This window comes from Colius striatus, chromosome 1, assembly GCF_028858725.1.
Source record: "Colius striatus isolate bColStr4 chromosome 1, bColStr4.1.hap1, whole genome shotgun sequence".
In the NCBI taxonomy this organism is placed as follows: Eukaryota; Metazoa; Chordata; class Aves; order Coliiformes; family Coliidae; genus Colius; species Colius striatus.
This window is the reverse complement of record NC_084759.1, coordinates 124,007,003-124,033,452: the sequence shown is the minus strand read 5'-3', so window position 1 is coordinate 124,033,452 and position 26,450 is coordinate 124,007,003. Positions and strand designations below refer to the sequence as shown.

Here is a 26,450-nt window from a genome sequence, read left to right as displayed (position 1 = left end):
AAAACTATATAAAACAACTCTAATCCCAACATAACACTGTTTTTCATTTGAGCCTAAGCTCAAACAAGTAGATGTATACAAACCTATATATGAAAAACTTCTGACACCATAAGAAGACTTGTAAGTCCCAAACATCCCTTCTTCAGGTATTTGTGGCTTGTATACAGAGGGTTGCACTAAGAGGTTAAATTATTCTAGTTTCCTCTGAGCACAGAGGGATATCTTTTACAGTACATGGCAAATCATGTGGATCAGAGGCTGTTTTAATCTTGCAGTTGAACTTAGTGGAGCATGGAGGTGAGTAACTGGAGTTGCATGCCATGCTTTGGGGCACGGGGAAGGAGAAGATGGCTTTGCTTTTTTTTGAATACTTAAGATCCATCTGTGAAGTGGCATGTTTTGTGATGCTGTGTAAAAGGCATTGATGTGAACATAAGAGGTTCCAAAGAAACATCAGGAAAAACTTCTTCACTGTGAGGCTGACAGAGCACTGGCACAGGCTGCCCAGATGGGGTGTTGCATCTGCTTCTCTGGAGGCATTCAAAACCCACCTGGATGAGTTCCTATGTGATCTACACTAGGTGGTCCTGCTCTGGCAGGGGGTTTCGACTAAGTGCTCTTTCAAGGTGCCTTCTAACCCTTAAGATTCTGTGATTTTGTGAGCTCTGGGCCATGCTAAGCAAAGGCAGGTAAAATCTCAGTGTCCAGTGACTCTTGTCCCTTCTAGGATTGTGCTTAGTCTGCGATTGCATCCTGCTTCGACTACACCATCAAGGGAGTCATGAAATTACTGGGCTGCCTGAGGTCATATGTGAATCAAATAATGGACCCCACGAATACCACAATTTCATCCTTTTCCTGCTTCTAACTTTTATTTCCACAAGTAAAGGCATTTGAACAAAAAGCATGACTGATGTTCCTGCTCAGAGTTTAGCTCTCCTGCAGGTAGCTTACCTTTCTACTAAGGCTTTCCTATTGCTTGGAAATGGTCACTATAGGTGGGCAGATCCTGCTTGCTTAGAAAGTCAAGTGTGTGCTTGTTACTTCCTTCTGTGATGCAGAAAAAGGTGTGTTTTCTCCTGACACTTGGTGCTATTGTCTTCTGCAGCTTAATGCTGAAGACTGATGAAATAGATAATCACCTCCTTACAGAACTTTTAACCATTTCCTTACAGAGTTTTTTTAAGGCTAGAATTTGTCTTGAAGCAGCCTAAAGGGGAAGAGGCTCTTCACCAGTACCATAAGCTCAGCATAGGTGAGAGGATGGTAGTGTTGTGCTCATAGAATCATAGAGTCACAGAATCATAGAATGGTAGGGGTTGGAAGGGACCTTTAGAGATCATCCAGTCCAACCCCCTGCAGAAGCAGGTTCACCTAGATCAGGTTGCATAGGAACGTGTCCAGGCGGGTCTTGAAGACCTCCAAGGAAGGAGACTCCACAACCCCTCTGGGCAGCCTGTGCCAGGGCTCCCTCACCTGAACAGGGAAAAAGTTTTTTCTTAAGTGGAACTTTTTGTGTTCCAGCTTCATCCCATTACCCCTTGTCCTTTTGCTAGCTACTATAGAAAAAAGGGATGTCCCAACCTCCTGATACCCACCCTTGAGATATTTGTAAATGTTCAGTTCTCTATTAATCCTAGTTGATGTACAATGTCAGAAATCTTTTTAAATCAGGCTAGGCAGCAGGAGGAGAAACCTTTTTCACAGACCAGCACGTTGAAAGTCAAGGCTGTTGTTACTATGATGATGACAAAGAGATCTTCAATTGGTAGATGGGGGGCTGCTTTCCCTTAGCAACTCTTGAAATGGTGCAGACCATGGTGTCATTTCATCCAGTCACGATTATGTGTCTTGTCATGTCAAAACTGGAAGACTGACTGTTGACTTGGCTTTCACAATCACTTCTACAGAAGTGGCTTTATTTCGTCATTGAAAACAGCTCATACTTAATCCTGAAGTTTGCAGTAGTTTAGGTTTTCGGGGTGGGTTTTCTCTGTTTGCTTTGGTACTGTATTAGTGTTTTCATTGGCTTCTGCTTCTTAAAATGACTTATTCAGCACCAGAGGGTAGTGGTCTGCAAGCTGTAAAGGTTTGTTTCTTCTTGTTGGAATAGTACACAGTGCAAGATATTACTCAACTTTAAAACTATCAAATATACCAGTGGTGTTGCCCCAGCACAGATTCTCCAGGGTAACAGCAGGACTGCTAGGTAAAGAGAAGTTCCCACCTGTTCAAATGATTAGTGTAGGTTGGAGCAGTGTGTAGCAGTGTGTCAAACACATCTCAGATGCTGAAGTGGACACACTGACTCGCTCGTTGATGTTGTGGAAGAGGTGGAATGGGGACAGCTGTCTGTTCAAGGCAGTGTCTCATATGCTGTTTCATTCCTTCCAAACCTTAATGGAGAGGAGTTAGATGAGGGTTGCCCGAGACAGTCCGTTGCCACTGATCATCTTTGACAGCAGGTCTGTGAACTGTTGGCATTTCAAAGCGACTTTACGAAGCATGTGTGCAGGCTGAGTACTGCATCCCAGTCTTAGGAATATCACTGGATTTGGGGACAGCCATTAGCACTCCCACAGAAAGAAAACAGTATGATTGGCCTGTTTAGTGAGAACTTGCTGACAACTGATGGCAATTTCCTTTCCCTTGTGCACAACTCTGCATTCTGGGAGTGAAAAAAAGAAAAAGGTTTTTATGCTTTGAAGTAGAAAACCCAGAAAGCCCAGGAATATGAAATCCAATGAATGACTTCCATGCAATGTTGTCTTTAGTTTCACACCTAGAGTTTTTCCCAAGACTGTAAATTAACTCTCCTGGTCTTTACACTCCACGTATTTCACAGAATCACAGAACGGTAGAGGTTGGAGGGAACCTTCAGAGATCATCTAGTATTTCTTCTAATCAGCATCAAGAGTACTCCAGAAGGGTAGTGCAGCCTTGGGGATCGTACCAATATGCCTTCCCAGGGGAGCTGGTACATTCTGGTACGTGAAGAAGTTTATAACATCATCCTGGTTGTTGAACGCACCCTGTGGTATCTGGCCTCAGCAAGGTGAACTGGCTTTTCCAGCTAATGTTGGCTGTCCTGCTATGTGAATTAAGACACACCTCAGGAACGTGGCAGAAGATGATCAGCATTTGAGTGCATCCACAGAGTCTAGTGCAAAAGGTGGAGTGTGCTCATCGGCACAAATTGCTCTGTGAGGAGCTCCTCATGCGGAGTGGAGAATTTGTAAGAAGTGGCAGACTTCCAGTTTAACACCACCCATTCCGTTTAGTCCAAGAACTCTGAACATTTCCTTGTTGTTCAGAGGGATGCCATCTTGGGACAACATTTTTTCACAAATGCCTTTTGTCTGTTCTCAGAACTGCTCAAGTTTGGGAAGTTATGCAACATCCTTATCAGTAACATGACCTTATCTTGGTCTATATACTCTTCTGTTTAGGGCCTTGGTTTCTCAATTTCAGATCTTTTGTACCAAGAACAACCTTTTAAGGTTAGATAGGAAGTACAAACAGTCTGTTGCACCACTTTTCATCCATCAGGGGGGTCAGTAGACTTGTTTTCAGCATGCTCACATAGAATCACAAAATGGTAGGGGTTAGAAGAGACCTCTAGACAACATCTAGTCCAACCCACTTGCTAAAGGGGGTCCACCTAGATCAGGTCGGATAGGAATGCATCCAGGTGGGTTTTGAAAACTTTCAGAGAAGTAAACTCCACACACTCTCTGGGCAGCCTGTGCCAGGGCTCCCTCACCCTCATAGTCAAGAAATTTTTCCTTAAGTGGAACATTTTGTGTTCCAACTTATGTCCATTATCCCTAGTCCTGTCACTGGACACTACTGAAAAAGGTGTTGTCCCTTGACTGCTCCTTTCAAGTACTTGTAAATGTTAATGAGGTCTCCCCTCAGTCTTATCCAGACTAAACAACCCCAGTTCCCACAGCCTTTCCTCATAAGGAAGATGCTCCAGTCCCTTGATCATCTTGGTGGCCCTGCAGTGGACTCTCTCCAGAAATTTCCTGTCTGTCTTGAGCTGGGGAGCCCAGAACTGGACACAGGACTCCAGATGAGGCCTCACCAGGGCAGAATAGACAGGGAACAGAACCTCCCTCAACCTGCTGGCCACACTCTTCTTGATGCATCCCAGGATGCCATTGGCCTTCTTGGCCACGAGGGCACATTGCTGGCTCAGGGTTAGTTTATTATCAACCAGGACTCCCAGGTCTCTCTCTGCACAGCTGCCCTCCAGCAGGTCAATCCCCAGCCTGTACTGGTGCATGGGGTTGTACCTCCCAAGGTGCAGGACTCTGCACTTGTCCTTGTTGAACCTCATGAGGTTCCTCTCTGCCCAACTCTCAAGCTGGTTGAGATCCCGCTGAATGGCAGCACAGCCTTCTGGGGAATCAGCCAGTCCTCCCAGTTTGGTGTCATCAGCAAACTTGCTGAGAGCACACTCTGTCCCCTCATCCAGGTCATTGATGAAGATGTTGAACAAGACTGGCCCCAGAACTGATCCCTGTGGAACTCCACTGGCCACAGGCCTCCAACTTAACTTGTCTCTGTTGATCGCCACCCTCTGGGTTCTGTTGTTCAGCCAGCTCTCGATCCACCTCACTGTCCACTCATTCAGGCCACACTGTGTGAACTTTCCTATGAGGATGTTATAGGAGACAATGTCAAAGCCTTGCTGAAGTCAAGGCAGATAATATCCGCTTTTCTCCCCGTCTAGCTAGCCAGTTATGCACTCACAGTATGTTGGTCAAGCCGGATCTCCCCTTGGTGAATGTGTTGACTCCTCCCTGATAACCTTCTGTTTTTTCATGTGTTTTGAGATGGCATTAATCACTAATGCTCCCTAAATGCTGATTCCAGTAGAAAAGTACTGCATTCTTGCTTCACTCCCTCCCAGATTACCCAGCCCTAGAGACTAAAAACTGTCTGTTCTGTTGCAGCTTGTCTGGAACAAGATGCCTCCTATTTTCTGGAGAGGGGGGTGGCAGAAATACTCAAGGGGAGTAGTTTTTCTGTGGTCTTGAAGTGTTGTCTCTCCTTTTTTAGCAGGTACTGATCCTAACAGTTGCTGGCCTTTCCTAAGGACGTTGCATGTGTTTGAGCTTTGTACATTCATACATGAGTATGACTGTGTCATGTGTTTTTGACTGCAACTGCAGAATGAACACTTCTGACTAGATATTCGGCATGTTACTGCATATTGCAGCAGGGTGTGAAAGAGCAGTACCTTGAAATTACAACAGCGATTGTGCACAAGTAGCTACTGTAGTGTGAGGGATTGTACTTGGTCTTCCAAGAAATTGGCACTAGGGTTTCAATAGAAAGGTAAACGATGTACTGCATATTCAGTTGTTGTTATGATTGCCTGAATAACTGTGGGTTTGCTGGGAAAGAAGCAGAAGAAACTTAATGGCAGTATTTAACCTGAACCTAGGATTTAATCTTTTCCCCTGCTGGTTCTGGTGTTTACCTTGGCACCTTTCTGCTCAGGAACAGGGAAGTAGAAGTCACTCAAAGTGAATGGCAGTCTGCTTCTGTTTCACGCTTAAAAGGGTGCTGAGATGGTAAAATTTCAGGATAAATGAGATGTGCACCAGGGAAGTTACTACATGCCACCTTCTGATTGTAAGCACTGTTGGGAAATACTGGGTGTGACTTTGATGCATTTCCTAACAGCCCATACTAGTCACTGCACATGGGTGGAGAGGCAAGAGGTTCTAGTTTCAGCCTAAACCATCTGTCTTAAGATGTGGGTGGCTGGAGGCTGTTGTTTGCTTTTCTTATTGATATGGAGACCATATGCACTTCAGATCTTCAATGTATCTTTTTCATGTAGTATTCATATTACCAGTGCTATATTACATTGCTTCCCCCTAATGCCCAGCCCTGTTTTCCCTGTTTCCTTGCTCCTGTTTAGTAATGGTAGGCTCCGTATGTTACAGGTCACATGGTTCCATGACACATACATGTGTATATATACAAGATGCCTGGTGTCTCTGCTCAGACTACACTGAACTTCCCTCTCTCTGAGCTTCCTCTTCAGAACCACCCATCGTTTCAGAGACGATGCCTATCACTGGAGGCTTATCTGAGCCTGAGCCTGCCACTCCAGAAATCCAGCATATTGCTGACCAGGTGAGTTGCAGCCTACCTTGGTTGTCAGGAAGTATTTTCTCAGCACTCTGCACAGGCAGTGTACTGGTAAGGCTGAAACAAACCACTTCTCTGTCTCGTCCTTGTCCGTAGCTGGGCAAAGTGGCGTCTGCCTTCAGTTAATGTTGGTAGGTAAAAGACCAGCTCTACTGTGCCAGCACTGAGGCTGCTTGTCTGAAATGAAAGGTGATGGATTTGAAGGGAGAAGATTGTACCTGGTAGAATTAATTCTGCGCTGAGGACATGGATAGGAGCAACCATGTGGTAGTGTGCACTACAAAAAATATATACAGGGCAAGGCATGTTCTTTGTTGGCATCTAGAATTTTCTGGAGTCACAGCTGTGATGCAGGGCTGCTAGTGAGCCAGAGGGATAAGGGGAGCTTGGCACAAGGCAGCCAAGGTGAGTTCACTTGCCATGGTCATTGGTTACGGGCAGCAGTCCTGTCTTAGAAGCAGCTGTATGAACACAACCTCTGCAGATCTTCTAACACCCTGCAGTGTGGCAACTTTTAAAAGAGTTTGAAGTGCATCCTGAGAAGCAGGAGGGGGACAACATGGAATGGGAAAGCTACTTTTGTGTCTCTCATCTCATGTTCCCACCCACCCCACCAATCCCCTTCACCCTCCCAGCTCTGAAGGATGAGCTCTTCCCTCTGGCTACCGAACGAGTCTTAACTGACTCACTTCCACCTTGAGGAAGCAAAAGGAGGAAGTAGAGCAGGGTTGGACATGCTGGCAGATCCCGCTGCGCATTCCTGTGTGTGCAGGGCTCCCAGCTCCCTCCTTTGCTGTGCCCTGGAGGACAGAATTTGCAGCCTAAGACCAAGCGGTGATGAAATCAGACTAAGATGAGCTGGGCTGTGCATGCAGAGGGGCAGAGCCACCACTTTTCTTTGATACTCTGCACGTGGTGGGTATAATGTTTAATATCCTTATTTGAAGATATTTGATGTTACATGAGGCTTATGATTTAGCAGAGTGATAGAAACATACTGGTAACACAGCACAGATGTAGGTTGCTCTTAGCAAAACAGAGCAATTGCAGTCCATTACAGGTTCAGTGATACCACCAGTGTGACCTCCACTACTGGTCTCTGTAATCTGCTGTCACAATGCACCCTCAGTTACCAGGAAGGAGTATGTGGACTAAAGGCAGTTGGAGTCTGCTCTTCTCTGTGGAACTATTTTGTTCATTGTTTAGTTTTTGTACCGTATGTTGTGCAGAGCCACCTATTCACTTCCCCAACGCTGACTCAGGGAGGGGTTCGTGTGCTTTTAATGAGCTCTGGGAGTTTACAGCCCAAGTTGATCCCCTCACCTGCCATAGGTATCTGTCTAAAACTAATGGCCTCTGGTCCCCTTTGTGTTGAGATGAAGTCATCTTCTTTGGAAAAGATGTGGTCAGTCCCACCCCGCATTGTTTTCTGTTTTGTAGACATACCACCCTTACCCTCTGAGCCTTCTTACTTGTAGGGCTTTATTAGTCAGGCACAGCTGGGGTTGCCAAAGTTGGGCAAAGTTGGGCTCGAGTATGTGGTAACAAGTTAGTGAGAGGGGTGATGACTTGCTGCAGAACAGAAGAAGAGGATTATCTAAAATTGTTTGGAGGATGCTGAGTGAATTACTCAGGAGCAGTATCACTGTTCCGCCTGTGCTGGCACAAGGGGTTGAAGGAGCAGCACCTGCAGAGATCACAAATTCCCTTTTACCTATGGAGGGGAGACCCTGGGCAACGACTCAGGGCATCTTTGTGTATTTACAATTCTTTCTTCCCATGTAAGATGGGGAAGGGAATATCTCCTGCTAGCTGGAGGCTCTGAAATTTGACTGAGTCTGTGAAATACCTGAAGGGCCTCTTTTGAGCCCTGGTAGGACAGTGTAGCACGCCACACACTGAGCTAAATATTTAATGCTTAGCTGTGTCTTGGGTGATCAAAAGATCCTACCCTATTGCCATGAGTGTCAGAGAGGAAACCACACGCTTCAAAACATGAACACTCATTTCAGGCTGTGCAAATGCTCATAAAGCACAGGGCATGAAGGGCATGAAGAATCTGAAATGCAGAGACACAGATATTTTCCATTTGACCCCAGAAGAGGACTGATCTTAAGTTTGGTGTTCTTCTGTTCTCAGGAACTTCAGGAAAATGACAACAAATTATTCTTTGCTCTTTATTTTTCTGCAAGGTGAAATTTTTGCCTTGTGCTGAGCATGGGAGAGAGAATCTCCCTGGTCCCTTTCCCTTGAAAAGCCTCTGGTATGGTTCTTTAAGGAAAATATTCTGTGGAGACAAACCTTACATTGAGGCAGTCCTGCTCTGCTTCCAGATGGGTAATGGTGTCACTCTTTAATGATAGAATTCAGAAGGATTCTGTGGTCTGCAAAGCAGAGAAGCAATTAATATCATTTCAGCTTTGTTGCCCATCTCTGGACATGCTCCAGAACTTCAGTGTCTTTCTTGTAATGAGAGGCCTAAACCTGAACACAGTATTCCAAGTGTGGCCTCAAATAATAAAACTGGAGAGAAATGGCTTTGCTTTTTTTTGTTCCGAGAGGAATAACATGTACCAGAAATTGCCACTTAAGAGCATCTTAGGAGCTCCCAGGCTCAGACAGCTGGAAGAGAGTTGGAAATTGAAGTTTCCCTGGTCTGCTAGAGTTAGCAGCTGCTGACCTAGTACAGCTGAAACCCAATGGAAGCTGCTTGGAAGAAGAGCAGAGTAAGAGATCATGAGGAGCCTGATACAACAGATAATTTCTGACTGTCTGGAAGCAGCTGACAGGATGTTTCTTAGCATGCTTTCTGGACCTGCCACCTAGGCAGGAATGCTGTGGGAGCTGCAGTCAGCTGGAGGTGGCTGTGCTGAGAAAACTAGTTAATTCTGTGCCTGTCTGTGAAACAGGTGGACAGGGAGAAGCACTGAGGAGCTACGAGCCCTGGCTGCTCAGTGAGGCTGTGCTCCTCAACCCGACTCCTGGGGCACATCAGGCCATCTGCATGGGTGGCACTGTGCAGAGGAGAGGCTGTTACCCAGCCTGCAAAAGACCTTTTATACTTTGACTATAGAGTTTTTGGGTTGTTCAGTGCAGTTGCCTTTCTGCAGGGAATTTGTGTCATCAGACACAAACAACTGCAGTCAAACAATCACTGGTACGTAAATGCTGATGCCTGGGGCAGCTGGCCAGGCTTGCACCACTGCTCACAGCTGTCTTCCCTGCTGCCCCCCTCCCCTCCCCTCCCAGCAGAGTAATTACACAAATACTTCATCTCTGAGAGGAATGTGTCACTGTGGTTGCTGGTGAACTTAAAACTTGCCCTACACTTTGTGTGTTTCAGGAAAAACTTACACCTGCTTTTTTTCTTTAAATATACATGTGTCATGGCTGTAGACAACTGAACGGTGTGGGGGCTTTAAGTGAGTACTGGGCTGTGAGGATAAACCATTTCTTCTGGAAATACAATATATCTGCAGCTGCTACACAGTAAAGGACTCATGACATTTATGCAGGTCTGGGATTGAATTCTGGCTCCCAGCCTAAGGGTCCTAGTTCTGGTTTGAGAGATGGAAGTACATAGTTTAGCCCTTGGCCATTGTAACTATTACAGATGTTTGTATTTTACAAGGTTTTTGATGGTTAAGGATGTATTTAGTTTAAATTACAGCTTTAGCTGCAGGGCTTCGGAGCTGTCTGATCAAGTGGTTGTCTTAATTCTCTCAAATAACCCTGTTTATTGCAGGTCCTTGAAAAAAATCTGTCAACAGCTTGAGTACAGCCCCAAGGCTGTGAAACACAATGCGAGTTTGCAGCCTCCCAGGCTGACTAGCACAGGCACCAGTGTTCCAGGGAGGGGGCTGTCTTGGGTGACACTGAGGGTGCACCCTTGCCAGGGAGCATGGCTCAGCTCCTGTGGCACTGAATTAAAAGGGCAGCAGGTAGCAGTTTCCTTGCACTGAGTAGGACAGTTTATCTGGACAGCTAGTTATCAACTAGCAAGTGTAACATCCTGAAATCTAACAGGATTTTAAAGAATGCTGGAGGCAGTGTTAGGAAGGAGGGCTGGAGGTCTTGGTGTAAGTGGAATTATTTTGGGGGTTCTGGGTTTATTTCTTTAAGGGACTGTGTTTGAAAGGATGAAAGCTGGAGCAGTAGATGTAAAAGAAAAGCTGAAATATGAACCTGCCAACCATTTTTCCTTTTCTTTTTATAGGTGAAGCAGCAACTTGAAAGCAAGGAAAACACAAAATACAGCATGTTTAAAGCCATACTATATAGGTCTCAGGTGGTTGCTGGGACAAACTACTTTATCAAGGTTTGTATCTGTTATAGGAAGGAGTGCTTTGTAGTTAAACACTAGAGGTGGCTGGCATAGTGGCTTATAGCAAGAAAGAGAAGCAAATGTAGTAGAAAACCATCTGATGTGACTCCCAGAGCTAGGGATTATCTCCAGATGCTTATAAAATTCCTCTGCTTGGCATTACTGTTGGAACAGGAATATAAACTCCCGTGCTGCTTCAGGTGCAAGTGATCACTTTCTTAGGATCATCTCCCTCAGAGACTGCCTTATCAACTCGCATTATTTAAACTAGTCCTAACTCTGCTCTCCTGTTTCCTTTCAAAGCAAAGCAGCATTCCTCTTGCCTCTGTGTCCTCCAGCTGTATTTGTTGTGATGAATGTGAAGTCAGCCTGAGGATCTGACAGAGACACAGAGTGAATCTGTTTTCATTCTGAAAAAAACATGTAATGCAAGCATCTCCTACTTTGCTGACTAAGTTTTGCATGCAAGCATGCATGTCATGTTTTGGTTCTGTGTCATGTGTTGCAGAGGTGCAGCCTGCCTGCTACTTGTTTCTTTATTTGGTTTCTAGATGCAAGTTTCCGATAACAGCTATATCCACCTGAGGGTGTTTCAGAGACTTCCTTATGAGAACCAGGGTCCCACCCTTGACGGTTTTCAGACTGGCAAAACCAGGGACGATCCTCTGACGTACTTCTGAGGGAAAACGAGGAATGGTGCCTCGCTTCTGCAAGTTGCATGTCATTGCTGTCTCTGCCAGTAAATGCAAGGAAATAAAATAACTTCTGAAAGCTATTGTTAATCTACAATGACTATTATTGTTAATCACAATTATTGTTCATCTACTGGGGAACTGAGAAGCCTTTAGGCTCTAGGTGCAGCATCACCATATGGGAGCAGGGTGCAGTGTGTCTCCAAAGCCACTTTATTTTAGCAGCAGAACTACCATAATAAGCTGCCAGACTTCCTCCCTCACTTTATTTCCTATTGGAAGGGAGTGTGTTGGGCTGATAGGAGCAAAAGCATGTAAAACCCCACTAGTAATCAGGAGACAGAATATGCTGCTTCTAAGAAAGGCTGTTGACACACTCTCAGAGCATACCTGCACCAAAAAGCCCAGTAACGTGCATGTAAGGTCACAGTCAGAATTTTGGTGCTCTCCATCAGTGGAGCCTTCTCAGCCTCTCTGGGCAACTTGCTCCTCTTGCAGTTAAAAGGACAAACAAAAAAAAAAAGGTGGGAGATTCCTCTATATTTACATGGAAATTATGTAGTTCAGTTTGTGGCTGTTGCTCTTGTGCTTTCACTGCACTGAGGGCTACTGAAATGAGCTCGGCTCTTTACTGCCTCCCCCTTCACCTTGTCTCCCAAGGCTGAAGAAGCCCAGCTTTCTCAGGGTCTGCTTTGTCAGATGCCCCAATCTGACAAAGTCTTGGTGGCCCTTTGGATTTGCTCTCATAGATCCGTGTCTGCCTTGAGCTGGGGAGCCCAAGCCAGGGAATAGCTCTCCAGCTGTGGTTTCACCAATGCTGGGTGGCTGGGAGGATTAGCCTTTCCACCTGCTGGCAATGCTCCTCCCAGTGCAGCCCACAGCCACCTTTGCTGCAGGGCATCCAATGGGACAGCTCCCAGGTCCTCCTGTTACATAGCACTGGTCCCACCATTGCCCTCAAGGGTATACCACGGGCTGGACTCTGCTGCTGAACTCTTTCAGCACAGCAGTTCAGCTCCTTTGCAGTCCCCTTACCCAGCACGTGCTTAATCAGCTTGTCTATGAGGACATTATAGAAGACAGTACCAAAGGGCTTACTAAAACTCAAATAACAGCCATCTTATCTCCTCTGCCAAGACATGTATCTCACCATAGCAGGCTATTAGGTTGATTAAGCATGAATTCCCCTTTGTAAAGCAATGCTGACCACTCCCAATGACCTTATTGTCCTTAATGTGGTTGGAAACGGCTTCCACGTTATTTGCTCCATCACCTTTCCAGGAACAGAGGTAAGCTTGATGACCCTGGTGCTCCAGGTTCTCCTTGCCCTTCTTGAACACAGCAGTGATGTTTTCATTTCTTCCAGTCCTTGGGAACCTCCCTATCAAGTGTGGCAGTGCCATTGGCCAGCTCCCTGCACACCCGTGGCTACAGCCCCTCAAGTGCCACAGCACTGGGTTAGTTCTGCGTTAATTGTTCCCCTGACCTGACCCAGCTCTCCTGAGGGAAGTTTTCCTTTCTCCAGACTTTCCCACTCAGCTTAGGGATCTCAAATCCTAAAGGCAAGTCCTACCAGTAAAGGCTGAGACAATGGCAGCACTGACTGCCTCAGCCTTTTCTGTGGAAGGTCTCCTGCTCTGCTGAGCACAGAGGGCCCAAGTCTTCCTTTTGCTGCTGACACACCCACAGAAAGCCCTTCTTGCTATCTTCCCTGTCTCCCACCTAATTAAAACAACATATTCCTAATAAAAACACAGAATAAACACAAGGTTACCTGGAATATGAAAAAGACACATTGAGAAAAGATCTCTGAGCGACATAATAACCAATATTGAGAATCAGCAAAGAGAACAATATCACACCAGTCAAATATGCCATCTCAGTTCAAGAGAAAGATTTATTGTTACTAATGGAAAGTTCCACTTAAACATAAGGAAAAACTATTTCACCATTCAGGTGAGGGAGCAGTGGAACAGGCTGCCCAGGGAGGGTGTGGAGTCTCCTTCCTTGGAGGTTTTCAAAACCCATCTGGACATGTTCCTATGTGACCTGATCTAGGCGAAACTGCTTCTGCAGTGGGGTTGGACTAGATGATCTCTAAAGGTCCCTTCCAACTCCTACCATTCCATGATTCTATGATAATGCAGAAATGCTTGTCCAGCTTCAATTCTTTTCCAGAACTTTCCCTACGGACTAAGAAAATGTTAGGTGGCTTTTGTAAACTCATATACCCTATACTGGATGTTATACCCTGCTGCTGCAGGAGCACAAACAAGGAATGTTTGTTTCAGAAGACTAGAATCCTCTTCCCTCTCTTGCTTTCAAAATTGCTTCAGCTCAAGCCTCTCTTCAGGTCTTTGCCAATAAAACAAATAGTACAATTTCAGTCTACAGATATAGTCACAGAAAAGCCTCTGGTTTTCCTCTTCCTCCTTGTAAATACCAGAGTGTCACTCCCAATTGCCAGACCACGGAAGCCCACAAACAGGGCTCAGCCACAGTATTCCAGGTAAGATGCGCTGAAGTCAGTGCAGCTACTTGGGTTTGCATTAGTATGGGGGAAAGGGGAGCTGTGTGACCCTAAAATATAGATATTGCATGGGAAGGGGACAGCATAAAAGCAATTGATTTTTTTTTCCCCAGCATTAAGCTTACAATGACAACAAAACAGACACTTTTTTTTTTCTCCTTTGTTGGCACAGGAATCAACATTTTGCAGCCTACAGAAAACGCCCCTAAGAAAGTACTAGGGAAACACACAAGAAGAGCTTGCTAGAAAAACGTCAGCTGGTCGTGCTTAGTCTTGCTGCTCTGGTAGCTGTGGAGGCTCAGAGGCTTGTTCTCGTGAGGGAGGCTCTGGAACACTCGCAGGTGCACGTACTCATCGTTGCCAACATGGACCTGCAGAGCATGAAAGCCAGTGAGTTCCGTGGAGTAGCAGAAGACCTCAGCAGAAGGGAAGGATGGCACAGACCAGTGTGTTTTTGAGGACAGGGGAGCAGAGAAAAGCCATCACCACCTCAGAAGGTGTGGTCTTGTTTTAAATCAGGCTGGGAGGAAATATCACTTAATCCTCTATGGTTATTAATACCCCTCGTGCCTGAGACATGGAACGTACAGGTAGGGAACTGGGGTTGCAGAGAAGTGATTAATAATAAATACAGGCAGAAATTATAGAATGGTAGGAGTTGGAAGGGACCTTTAGAGATCATCAAGTCCAACCCCCCTGCAGAAGCAAATGCTCTAAGCTTATCTGGCATGACAAACACTTCAATGTTTTTGACCAGAGCTGCTTGGTTTTGTGTGTAGTATCGCTATGACAGAGTTAGAGTGGGTTTGATACTTCACTATCTTTACACACCTAATGCAGCGTTACTGCTTAACAGCACTGATGTGGAATTATCCCCCAACCCAAGTTTCACAAGGTAACTGAAAGTAAAAATCCTTATGCAAACAGAGAAGTACTCTTATCTCCATTTAATACAGACAGGGAGACAGGCTGGGGGCAGGAAGTAGATTTTCTTTTTTCCTAAGGTACAGATTTGTTTCTTACTAAGACCAAATCAGAAGCATTCCCCTCTAGATAAGTGAAGTTAAAAACCCATTCCAAATATTATGCACATTAAGTAAAAAAACTCCCAAATAAACCCATTGCCCAGTGCCCTCTACCTTGATGAAGTAGTTTGTTCCAGCAACCACCTGAGTTTTAAACTCCACTGCATTGAAGACATCAAACGTTTTCCCTTCTTTTTCTTCTATCTGAGGTTTCACCTTAAGGAAACAATAGGTTATTTAGGACTGATGGGAAGATTCAAGGCCCACACTATCAGTGTGCCTCAGCACCTTCCAGGTTACTGCTGCTGAATTCCAAGACACAGAGCTCCTGCTTTTCCTAGTCAGTAAAAGATCAAAGGGAATACTGTTAAGTTTTGCAGACCAGAAATCTAGACAGGCAGCAAAAGCCAAGACAGACCTGTGAGTCAGTCGCCACAGACTGACACCAAGTGTGGAGCCTCCAACTGAGAACTGCCTGTTCTAGAAGATTTATTTTGACAAATTATTTCCTCTGTTGATGTCCCAGCTTTCCTTTCTGTCCTGTACATCTAACAACAAATATCAAGTGGTTCAGTATCTACATGCACAAGACCATGGGTCAATTTAAAGAGACATTTGTAATGTACACATCATTCTTCCAACAAGCCAAAGGGCCGTTTTCAGCATTAGCTCCCTTTTCAAACCCAGAACAAGTTACTACAGACCCAGCAAAACAGGACAGACATCCAAAAAAGTAAGCTTTGAAAGCAAAACTACCCAAGCCTGAGTTTTTCCAACACTTGACAGTTCTTCCAGCATGTCTGCTGTATTCTACCATGCACTCAAACTGCAAACATTTTCCAAAAACTAACTGAACCATAAAGCCCTTGGAGTTATCATCCCAGTTTCCAGAGTATAAAACCAGTGCTCAAGAAGTCAGAATAGCTTGCTCAGTACCCTGGAGGCAGGCATGAACACATGAATTGCATCTCTTCTTTCCCACGCTTGGCTGTCTAGAACGTCACGGCTGTACCATAAAACTCTTGATCAGGAAAGCTGATTTCAGGCAATATGAAATAGTCCTGGAGCCCTTGCCGCAAGTGCAGTTACTCAGGCCTCAGCCTGTTCTGTCCCATGCTGCTTTAGCAATCCCAGGTGCTGGGCAAAGTTGGTTCTTGGGTCTCAAAATCGCCCTGGCCCTGCTCATCATGGAGCCTGTTCTCCACTCACAGTGCAACAACACGAGCAGGGAGCAGATTTCTAACTAGAGGGTGTACTTCCTCTTCCTAAATTCAAGGGGAATAAATACAATTGTTCTCCTGACTGAATCCACCTGCGTCCTTGGGGGAAAAAAACCACCAGTTTGTCACTGCTCAGCTGCTCTAGGTAAAGTAGGAACAGAAACAATAATAGAATCACAGAATGGTAGGGGTTGGAAGAGATATCTAGAGATCATTCAGTCCAACGCCCTGCTAAACCAGGTTCCCCCAGATCAGGTCACATAGGAACACGTCCAGGCAGGTTTGAAAACCTCCAGAGAAGGAGGCTCCACACTCTCCCTGGGCAGCCTGTGCCAGGGCTCCCTCACCTGAACAGGAAAGAAGTTGCTTCTTATGTTCAAGTGGAACTTATTCATAAGGAATTCCTTATGAATTCCTGCTAACAGGTTACCCTCTCCCTCCTCTCCAGCATGGAAAAGGCACAGGATCAAACTCTAGTGCCTTTCCAAAACAGCTCATCAGTGACTACCCTGTCCCTGGGGTCCATGACAGGGTGGACATCAGCACTCCACTGACCCTGCCCAGTGGTCCCTTAGCTATCCTAGCTATCCTTAGCTATCCTAGGCACTGTGCAAAGTTGGTTCCTTAGGTCTCAAGATTGCCCTGGCTCAGCTCATTCTGTACTTCCACCAGCAAGCTGAACACTGGGCTCCACCACAGCAGACAACTCAGAGTTGCGTGCAGCTGCGAGTTTGTCAGGGAGCTATTGTGGCAATGACTCACCCCCTTGTGACACCCTGACTCAGCGTGAGGGACAGCCCAGAAAGAAATACTGTCTGAAAGACCTGCTATCAGCCTGCCCTGCTGGTTCATGATCCCAGTTTAGACCTGGGAGTCCCGGTGGACAGTGCACTGAACACGAGCCGGCACTGTGCCCTGCTGGTAACAGCATACTGGGCTGCATCAGCAGGAGCATAGCCAGAACAGACAAGCGACCCATTTTTGGCGAGCACTTGTTAGAGCACATCTGGAATCCAGTTTTAGGCTCCGAATATAAGAAAGATGTTAATAAAGCACAGCGAGCTCAGTGGAGGGTGACCATGGGGTCAGATGGCTGGAGAACTCCGTGCTGTGAGGAGAGAAACAAAAGGAGTTTGCTCAGCCTGGAGAAGGCTTTGAGGAAAGCATTCCAGTACCTGCAAGACATCAGACTCTTTGAGGGCTGATGGCAGAAAAATGAGACACAATGGTCATAAACTGAAGCTGGAGGTTCAGGCTAGATGTGGGGAAAAACTTTTCCCCTGACAACACTCTGGCAGTGTGAAAGGTTGCCCAGAGAAACTCTCTAGTTTCTAGCCTCAGAGGTTTTTGAGACCTGACTGGAAAAAGCCCCTGTGGTGGACAGGAGGAACCGGGAAACTACAGGGTGGTCAGCCTCACCTCCATCCCTGGAAAGGTGATGAAACAACTCCTCCTGAATGTTGTCACTAAACATATGAAGGAAAAGATGGTTATCAGGGGGAGTCAACATGGATTCACCAAGGGAAGATCCTGCTTGACCAACCTGAGAGCCTTCTACGAAAGCATAACTGGCTGGCTAGATAAGCGGAGAGCAGCAGATGTCATCTACATTGACTTATGCAAGGCTTTTGACACTGTCTACCATAACATCCTCATCAGAAAGCTCAGACAATGTGGCCTGAATGAGTAAACAGTGAGGTGGATCAAGAGCTGGCTGAATGACAGAGCCCAGAGTGGTGATCAATGGCACAAAACTGAGTTGGAGGCCTGTGGCCAGTGGAGTTCCACAGGGATTGGTTCGGGGGACAGTCAATGACCTGAATGAGGGGACAGAGTGTACCCTCAGCAAGTCCCCTGATGACACCAAACTGGGAGGACTGCCTGACTCACCAGAAGGCTGTGCTGCCATTCAGTGGGATCTTGACTGGCTTAAGTGTTGAGCAGAGCGGAATCTCATGAGGTTCAACAAGGGCAAGTGCAGGGTCCTACACCTTGGGAGGTACAACCCCATGAACCAGTACAGGCTGGGGACTGACCTGCTGGAGAACAGCTCTGCAGAGAGAGATCTGGGAGTCCTGGTTGACAACAAACTGAACATGAGCCAGCAATGTGCCCTCGTGGCCAAGAAGGCCAATGGCATCCTGGGATGCATCAAGAAGAGTGTGGCCAGCAGGTCAAGGGAGGATCTCCTCCCCCTCTACTCCGCCCTGGTGAGGCCTCATTCGGAGTCCTGTGTCCAGTTCTGGGCTCCCCAGCTCAAGAGGGACAGGGAACTTTTGGAGACAGTCCAGAACCAAGATGATCAGGGGACTGGAGCATCTTCCTTATGAGGAAAGGCTGTGGGAACTGGGGCTGTTTAGTCTGGAGAAGACTGGTGGGGGCAATCTCGTCAATATTTACAAATAAATGGTGGGTGTCTGGAGATTGGGGCATCACTTTTTTTCTGTAGTGCCTCGTGACAAGGGGTAATGGGATGAAGCTGGAACACAAAAAGTTCCACTTAAACATAGGAAAAAACTATTTCACTGTTCAGGTGAGGGAGCCCTGGCACAGGCTGCCCAGAGGGGTTGTGGAGTCTCCTTCCTTGGAGGTCTTCAAGACCCACCTGGACATGTTCCTATGCGATCCGATCTAGGTGATCCGATCCTGCTTCTGCAGGAGGGTTGGACTGGATGATCTCTAAAGGTCCCTTCCAACCCCTACCATTCTATGATTCTGTGACTCTAGGTGCAGTCCCTTCCAACTCAGTTGGTCTGTGATTCAGTCACAGTGCTGACAGTTATCATGTCCTGAAGGCTCTCTGCTGACCTGCATGGCCTGTTTGCTCATTCCCAGAGAAGTTACTAAGAAGTGAATGGGTCAAAATCACCCTGACAAACCTGTGCTGCAGCTGCCAGTGAGAAGCCAAAGGCTGAACAGGCCAGAGTGGAAAGCCATGCAGTGGTGATGCAGTTTCTACAGGATTCCTAAGCCAGATACGGTTGGAAGGAAGGTGTCCTCCTCTGTCTCACACTGTACCTGCCTTGGGCAAGGAGCCGTACTTGCCAGGGCCCAAAATCTGAACGTTTGGCTATCATCGTGCTTTTTATGAAACAATACAATGAAGGCAAGAACTGGAAAAGCAGGAGCAGGAAATTTTGCATTTATGGCAAATGAACTGGCAGGCTCTGACAAACCTCCACAAAAAATCCCTCATTTTAAGCAAACAAAACAATTTAAGCCTACCTGGATTTAACAAGACTAATGTCTCCCTCAGTCTGTTACCAGATGAGGATATGACTGCATGGGCAATTTTCAGTTTTGGATTTTCCACTGGTATTTCATTAAATAATTTAAACTGGTAGTAAAAACAAGCTGGACACACTTTGAAATATTTATGTGATTTAAATGAAAACGCCAGGGTTTTTTTTATTAATTCTGTTCCCTTCTGAATCCAGCTGGGTTTTGTTTTTATGCCTGTCATGTTATTTTTGGATTTCCAAATCACTGCAGTTTGCCACAGAAGAGAAAGTTAGGCTTTCAAACCCAGTTTTCAGTCCATGTGCAATGTTAAATTGAATATTTGCAACTATCTTTAACATGACATGTAGGCCTTTACGGGTCTTAACACTAATTGTGACTCAGAAATTCTCAGTAACGTAGTCATTACAGCAAACAGGCTGGTGCTGAAGAGATGCACATCTCTTTTTTTTTTTTTAAATGCACAATCATCAGATTCTACAAGCTAGAACGACTCCTTTGCATGCTTAGAAACTGCTGCAGCCTGGGGAACAAATCCAGATAATGAGAAAGAGTGTGAGAAGCTGGACTTTGCTCATCATCTTTCCTCACTGGCTTGACACACCCTAGCTGATAAAACTAAAAAGCTGAAGGAAAATGAGTTCCCGTGACTGAAACAAGACCACGTGCTTTGTGAGAGTTTTATGTCAGCATTTTTAGAGCAAAATCGTGTGCTTCATGAACATGGGTGGTCATCTAAGTTACTCTAAGCAGTATCAGAATTTGGAGCTGGCAGTGGTTAGAGTTGAATACTGCTTTGGGGAATAGCAGAAGCAGCAGAGTTTACTTATTCCACCCCACCGAAAACCACCCCTGTGGTGTCTACAAGGTTTAGACTTTGTAAGAACCGTTTGAGCTCCTTCCTCAAGCTCGACAAAATGGACCTTGCAGAGCTGGGGCACGGATTGGATACGCAGAGGCTCAGCGCATCACCTGCACAGGCAGGAATGGACACGGAAGCACCCCGGATCTCCCTGAGCACCCAACAGTGCCTGCGGCTCCTCTCTAAACCCTTCCAAAACCTCCTCCGTAGACCCAGAACGCGCTCTGCGTGGAGCATATAAAGCTACGCAAGGCCAGGCAGGCGCAGGGAGGGGCTCGGGAGAACCAGTGACCGCTCGGAACACGCCCGCCGTTTGCCAGGCTTCCTGCTTTCAAGCGGCGGGGGAAGCGCAGCCGCCTCCTCCTTCAGCGGCGGCCAAACGCACCCGGGCCTTACCCAGCCCCTGCCCGGCGGGCGCGGCCCGAGCGCTGCGTCCGAACCCACCGCCTGCAGATGCGGCCCCCACGGCCTGAGGCCCGTCGGGAGAAGGTGCGGGGGACCTGCCGCCCCGCCCCCGGCGCAGCCAGGCCAGGCCCTGCCCGGGCCCGAGGGAGTCCGTCCCAGGGCTCGCCCTGGCGCCGCACGTTGCCCTCACCTTGTCGGCTATCTGCTGCGTCTCGTCGGTGGCGGGCCGGGCGGCCGAGGTCCCCCCGCACAACATGCCGGCAACCGCTCCGCGCCGCTGCGGTCCTGCCCCTCAGGCGGGGCCGAGCCTGGAGGCGGGGTGGGACAGGACCAGCAGCGGTGGCAGCAGCAGCAGCAGCGGCGGCGGGGCCAGGCCAGGCCAGGGCTCTGAGGCTGCTGCCCCGCCCCTCTCCTCCCTCTCCTCCGTCCCTCCTCTCTCCCGTCCATCACCGCCACGGAGGCAGCGGCGGGACCAGCCCTCTCCGGGCTTGGCAGAAAAGTTTCCCTCCTGTAGTTCGCTAACCGATCAAAAATAGTAACGACGGTCATTTTTTAAAAGCGCTAGAAGCAGGAATTGCAGCCAGTCAGAGCTGCCTGCGGAGCGATGCACAGGTCTGCAGCCTGTCCGTCTCTGCGGCGGTCACCTCTGGAGGACAGGACTGCCCTGAGCTGCAGCTTTTTGCTGTTCTAGCGTGTCACGTTTTCCACCTACGTGACGTGTTCGCTTCTAACCGCGTGGAAAGTTCCCTTTCATGGGACCCCCTGGTTCACAGTGCTCATCGTTCCCTCTCCCAGGCTGATGTTGCTGTTCCTCAGCATGTCGTTTTCATTCCTATTCATTAAACTCTCCCAGCCTTTCTGTACTGTCAGCTTTGGTTCAGGGGCTATCGTGTTGGGTTTGGCCCGTGGGAATGATTCACTAGAACTAAAACTCTTTCGTTCCAACTAACCAAAGGCTGTGGTGAATTATCCAGCCTTTGAGAAACAGTCTGGTGAGACTTCAGTCTAAATGTTCACATCTTTAGCTAAAATCCCACCCGAGCTGAAACATCCAGATTCTTTGGAAAAACAACAACAAAACCTACCTTCGTGCCCCTGCTTCCTAGCATCGCTCAGTGCACTGAGTAACTGTAACCCTAACTTCAACAGCAGCAGCTATTGCACGCTGAACAGACCTCCTACACTGGCGGGGATGGCACAGGGAGAGGCATGAAACAGAATGGAGACAAAGGTTTTCTCTCCCTGGTATCATCCCTCTCCTCTGTGGTCACCAAATAAAATACTCTGCTGGGACTTTGGGCAGGCAGAGCTCTGACAGGTTGGTGGGCACAGTGAGGATGAAAGATTGAGCTCTCCACTGGGATGGTTCCCTGCCCATCAGCCATGATTGCTGATGGAAATCCTACCACAGAGCTGACAGACTCTGTTGTTGCCTTGTTTCTGGATGGTTCAGGAGGCACCACATCAGCACGGGCTTTCCAGCAGGTTTTTTGAATCATGGGGGTGGGATGGGGTAACCATTCACGTGGGCAGCTGCCAGTGGAGATTCTCAGGCTTGAGCTTTCAACAGAAGGATGTTTTCCAACTTGTCTTCATCAGTATTGCCTTGTGTGACACACAGACAGGCTTTTGGACAGTTGTCTGAGAAAACCTTCTTTTTTCCAGACTTGGCAGGATGAGAACCCTTCTCCATGCATGGCAAAAAGAGTTTGGTTGCAAATCACTTTGCATCTGCCACATGCATCACTACAATAGGCTCACGCAGCATATGGAGATCGAGGCTTAGAGCTCCAGGTATATGTGCAGGCAGGTTGGATGGGGGTTCTTCAGAAAACTGAGCAGAGTTGGTTTGTTGCTATAAAATTATGGCAGCTGTTGGAGCCTTGCTGTGTGCCAGGGTACAAATTCCTTTCAAGTAGGTGTAAAAAAAACCCCAACAGCTAAAGAATTAAAAACACTCAAAGAACGAAAACCACCCAAATTTCAACACTATCTACTGTGTGCATAGCCAGTGAATAGTGTTGTCCAAACAAAGCAGCTGACAGTACCTTTTTATTTCTCATGTTGTGTGGTTTGTGGTCGTGCACAGACCTCAGCTCGTATCGTTTTAATTTCATTCATTTCATAAGCTCTCCTATGCCTTCAATACTGTGAGCTTTGCTTCAGGGGCTACTGTGCTAAGTTTGGCCCGCAGGAATGATTCACTAGCACTACAACCATTCGAACTGACATTTTTAGGAGCATGGGCCTTAACCCCAGTGCTTGTTTTTAGCCCTTTCTGCCATCTAGCGTCCATCTCCATTCGTGCATTTAGACTCCACAGACCGCGGGTGTGCACCCTGAACTAAGCCTAGAGGCCACAGTCTGCAGTGTGGGGATGGGACCTGGTTTTTAACCCTCACTGGGTCCAGAGGTAGGACGTGCTATCCAAAATCGTGTTTTCAAACCTTTTTTCTTTTTTTTAAGACCAGCTGTGCCATAGCTTTAATCAAATATTGTGATTTGCAGACCTTACAGTTAAAGTTGTATTGGTTCTTTACATAATTAAAAGTTGACACCCCCCACCCCCCCAACAGATCAACAAAAGGGTTAAAATAACTTGTCTGAGTAGCGTGCTCCTTGGAGTTGTGGACTTTGGTCTCCCAAGCCCAAACCCCTCTTCCTCATCAGCAACAAGCGGATGTGGCAAAACAAAGGTTTTTATGCAGTAATGTCACCTGTAAGTTTTATTTGCCTGCCCTGGCAAAAGAACACCAAGCAAAAACAGTAACAAGAGAATCGTGGTATTTTCTCCAAACAGTCCTTTTGTCTCCACCCACACAAAGCTGCCGGCCCCTCTACCTGCCCATGGTGGTCTAGACTACTTTCATGTTTGAGGAGGGAGTGTGCTGACATCTTCACATTGATTCCTTGTTCTTACAGGATCTGGGAAGACAGGGATAAATTCTGCAAGATAACCCCAGTCCCGCCTGCCAGGCTGTTAAGGGCTGCTTTTTCTCTGATCAGGCTGCAACCAGGTATGCTTTGCAAAACCAGGAGTGCTTACTTCTGCTTTTGGGGGAGTGGGATGGGTGTCAAGAGCAATGAAGTTCTGCTATGCTCTCTGATAAAGTCCTTACTGGTTTTCTTTAGGCAGAGTCCACCTTTCTTGTGCTAGGTGCCCTCTCTTCAAGATGGGCAAGGAGGAGAATAACCTGCTAGCTGGCCTATAGGAGCCAAAATACATCCAAGTTATCTCTTTGTCTTTGCGCGTATCTCAGAGCCCAGGCCTGCACGTCTTCCTCCTCCAGTCGTCTACCAGCACACACGCTTTGGATGTTCACCCACTCCTGCAATCACGTTACCCCACCTAGGAGCTACTTCTCCGTCCCTAACTCCTCCAGTTCACCTCATATCATTCTCTTTGTGTCAGGCCCACCATTATCGTCATGACCAGTGCCGTGTAGGTGTGGGGCAGATTAATATGGCAAAGCACGACACTGACTATGGTGTGAAAGGGTTAGCCATGTATGCCATGTGGAATATTACAGCAGCGACACTTTGTTAAGCATACAACTACTAGCGACATAATCAATCGAGGATACATCTCATCGTGCTCTCGCAATGTTCTCCGGGGAGCGATTTACAAGCAGTTTCTCCCCCTCCACCAAAACAGGCAGGTTGGAGGAAACCAGTAGGAACTTAGTAGCTTGGTCTAGTGCAATGGAGTCTAAGAAGTGTATTGTCCAATATTTCCTGTTGGGCAGAAAGGAGAGACTGGGACATTACTAAATATAAATAGCAGGGCGCTCTGTCACATTAAATACTTTACATGTTCACACCCTTGGCTGTACACAGCATGCAGTACGATGGGGGCTTTTTTTATTTTCCCCATGACCATGCTTCCCCCAAGTGAAACCGTGTACCTTGCTTCTGTAGAGCTGAGAGTCCTGACACACATGGTTACAGATCACATATACTGGATAAAGAGGGAATATTATACATAGTGGGAAAGAGGAATATTATACATAAATGTAAAAGCAGAGTATAGCGGGATTGCCCAGTGCCTCCCATAGTCAGCTGAGTTGCAGTCTGGCAGGGAAAGCTTATGCAGGCAAGGCAGCATGCAGACTTCTGCTTAAGCCCCACCAGATGCCATCTTGACTTGTCCTTCTGAGATGCCCTGGGTTCGGTAAAGCGAACGCAAATTCAGTCCGAGGCTCCCCAGACACAGTCCTTCCTCTGGAGGCACGTGCGTTTACCCTGCCAGCACTAACAGCAAGGGGTGGTGGGGCTGTGTCACAGGAGCGTGTTTTTGTTGTCTTTCCCATTCGGAGGCAAGAGGTGAGCAAGTTCCTCTTGGGGGCTGGTGTGTTTTTCACGACTGATCTTTCGTTAGGAATGTACCGTGTTCTCTGTGACAGAACCGCCTCCAGTGCCTATAAAATTTCGGGAGTTGGCCGACGGCAGGGAAGGCTCCGTCTCAGGGTTTGGTACCTCTTCCTTAGTGTCTCCAACCACTGACTCCTGCGAGCTGCTCTCTGGGCTGGAAGCTGCCTGGAAGCCAGGCTCAGTGCCGAGGGGCTCAGTGTTCTGCAGGGGAAGCAAGGCCCGGTGCCGCATGAGGCTGTCGTCGCTGTTCTGGGCCTCCAGGGAGTTCCTGCGCTTGGCGTTTCTGTTGGCCATGGCGTTCTTCTGCGGCTCCTCGAAGCTCAGTGACAGCGTGACCGTGCCGCTCCCAAAGCTGACTTTCTGCTTGCACCCGCGCTGCTGCTGGCGCTGCCGCTCGGCGGAGGCGGGTAGAGGGAAAGGGTCCTCGTGGTTGCTCTTGCTGCTGATGGAGGAGGAAGGAGTGGAGCCGGTGGAGCCCCCCAGGCTGTTGGAGCGCTTGCGTGACACGTTGCTGCGTCTCAGCGTGGCCCGGGCGGCCACCTTGAACGCGTGGGCGGCTGTGCTGCAGCGCACCTCCTCAATAGTGTTGCGAGAGGGCTTGAAGAGGATGATGTAGACCTTGTTGAAGAAGATGCAGGCCAGGAGCCCGAAGCTGGCAGCCAGTATTGCAATCACCTCCACGGCAGAGACAAACTTTCCGTACGTGCTGGCATAAGCAGGGATGAAGGAGATCCACACGATGAAGAATATCAGCATGCTGAAGGTGATGAACTTGGCCTCGTTGAAGTTCTCAGGCAGCTTGCGAGACTTGAAGGCAAAGAAGAAGCAGATGGCTGCCAGGAGGCAGGTGTAGCCAATGAGGAAGCCGAGGGCCATCAGGGAGCCCTCATGGCAGGTGATGAAGATAATCTCATCCTCCAGCTCATGGTTTCGGTAACTGGACGGCGGGGCCGTGTAGAGCCAAATGACGCAGATGACGATCTGCACAAACGTGCACAAGAAGACCAGGAGGAACTGGAGGTTGAGGCCCCACCACTTTCGGTGAAGGCTTGTGGGGATCTTCGCCTCAAAGACGAGCAGGACACGGTTGGTTTTCACCAGGATGCAGGAGATGCAAAGGACAAAGCTGATGCCGAAAGCTGGCTGTCGCAGACGGCAAGTCCAGTTCTGGGGCTCACCAATGAAGAACAACGAGCTGGAGAAGCAGCAAAGCAAGGAGAAGAGGAGGAGGTAGGACAGCTCCCTGTTTGTGGCCTTGACGATGGGTGTGTTGCGAAATTTGGTGAAGACTCCCAGGACAAAAGAAGTCAGGAAAATTCCCAGCACAGCAAAGAGTGTCAGAGCGATCCCAAAGGGCTCAGTCCAGGACAGAAACTCTATCTGCTTGGGGATGCAGGATGTGTGGTTCTCATTGGACCAGTAATCCTCAGGGCACTTGTCACAGGCACTTGCATCTGAAAAAGAAGCGACCGGAAGGTTTGTCAGAACAAGATGCTGAAATATGGGATGACACATATGGCAGCTACACGTTGGCCTTAAACACACATGGTGTTCCCTTCAGGTGTCTGCAGGTTCCCAGAATCACATATTGGTGTCTCAGAGCATTTCAC

At 47.6% G+C, this 26,450-nt stretch overlaps 3 protein-coding genes across 4 annotated transcripts in view; 1 reads left to right on the top strand and 2 right to left on the bottom strand.

The window, feature by feature from the left end:
- Positions 1–6,015: 6,015 nt before the first annotated feature.
- Positions 6,016–11,270, top strand: LOC104550123 (cystatin-A). Its single transcript, XM_010196010.2, has 3 exons — positions 6,016–6,156; positions 10,388–10,489; positions 11,047–11,270. The coding sequence occupies exons 1-3, from the start codon at positions 6,088–6,090 to the stop codon at positions 11,173–11,175; spliced, it is 300 nt and encodes a 99-aa protein (XP_010194312.2). The 5' UTR covers positions 6,016–6,087; the 3' UTR covers positions 11,176–11,270.
- Positions 11,271–13,066: 1,796 nt separating this feature from the next.
- LOC104549846 (cystatin-B) lies at positions 13,067–20,825 on the bottom strand. Its single transcript, XM_062005749.1, has 3 exons — positions 20,660–20,825; positions 14,857–14,958; positions 13,067–14,088 (listed from the first exon to the last, which is right to left on the bottom strand). Exons 1-3 carry the CDS (start codon positions 20,723–20,725, stop codon positions 13,960–13,962), a joined length of 297 nt encoding a protein of 98 aa, XP_061861733.1. The 5' UTR covers positions 20,726–20,825; the 3' UTR covers positions 13,067–13,959.
- Positions 20,826–24,843: 4,018 nt separating this feature from the next.
- CASR (calcium sensing receptor) overlaps positions 24,844–26,450 on the bottom strand; it is a 38,104-nt gene continuing 36,497 nt past the window's right edge. For both annotated transcript variants that reach the window (XM_061988760.1, XM_010197487.2), the window contains exon 6: positions 24,844–26,294. In XM_061988760.1, the coding sequence (XP_061844744.1) occupies positions 24,844–26,294 (1,451 nt within the window). The remainder of the gene's footprint in view (positions 26,295–26,450) is intronic.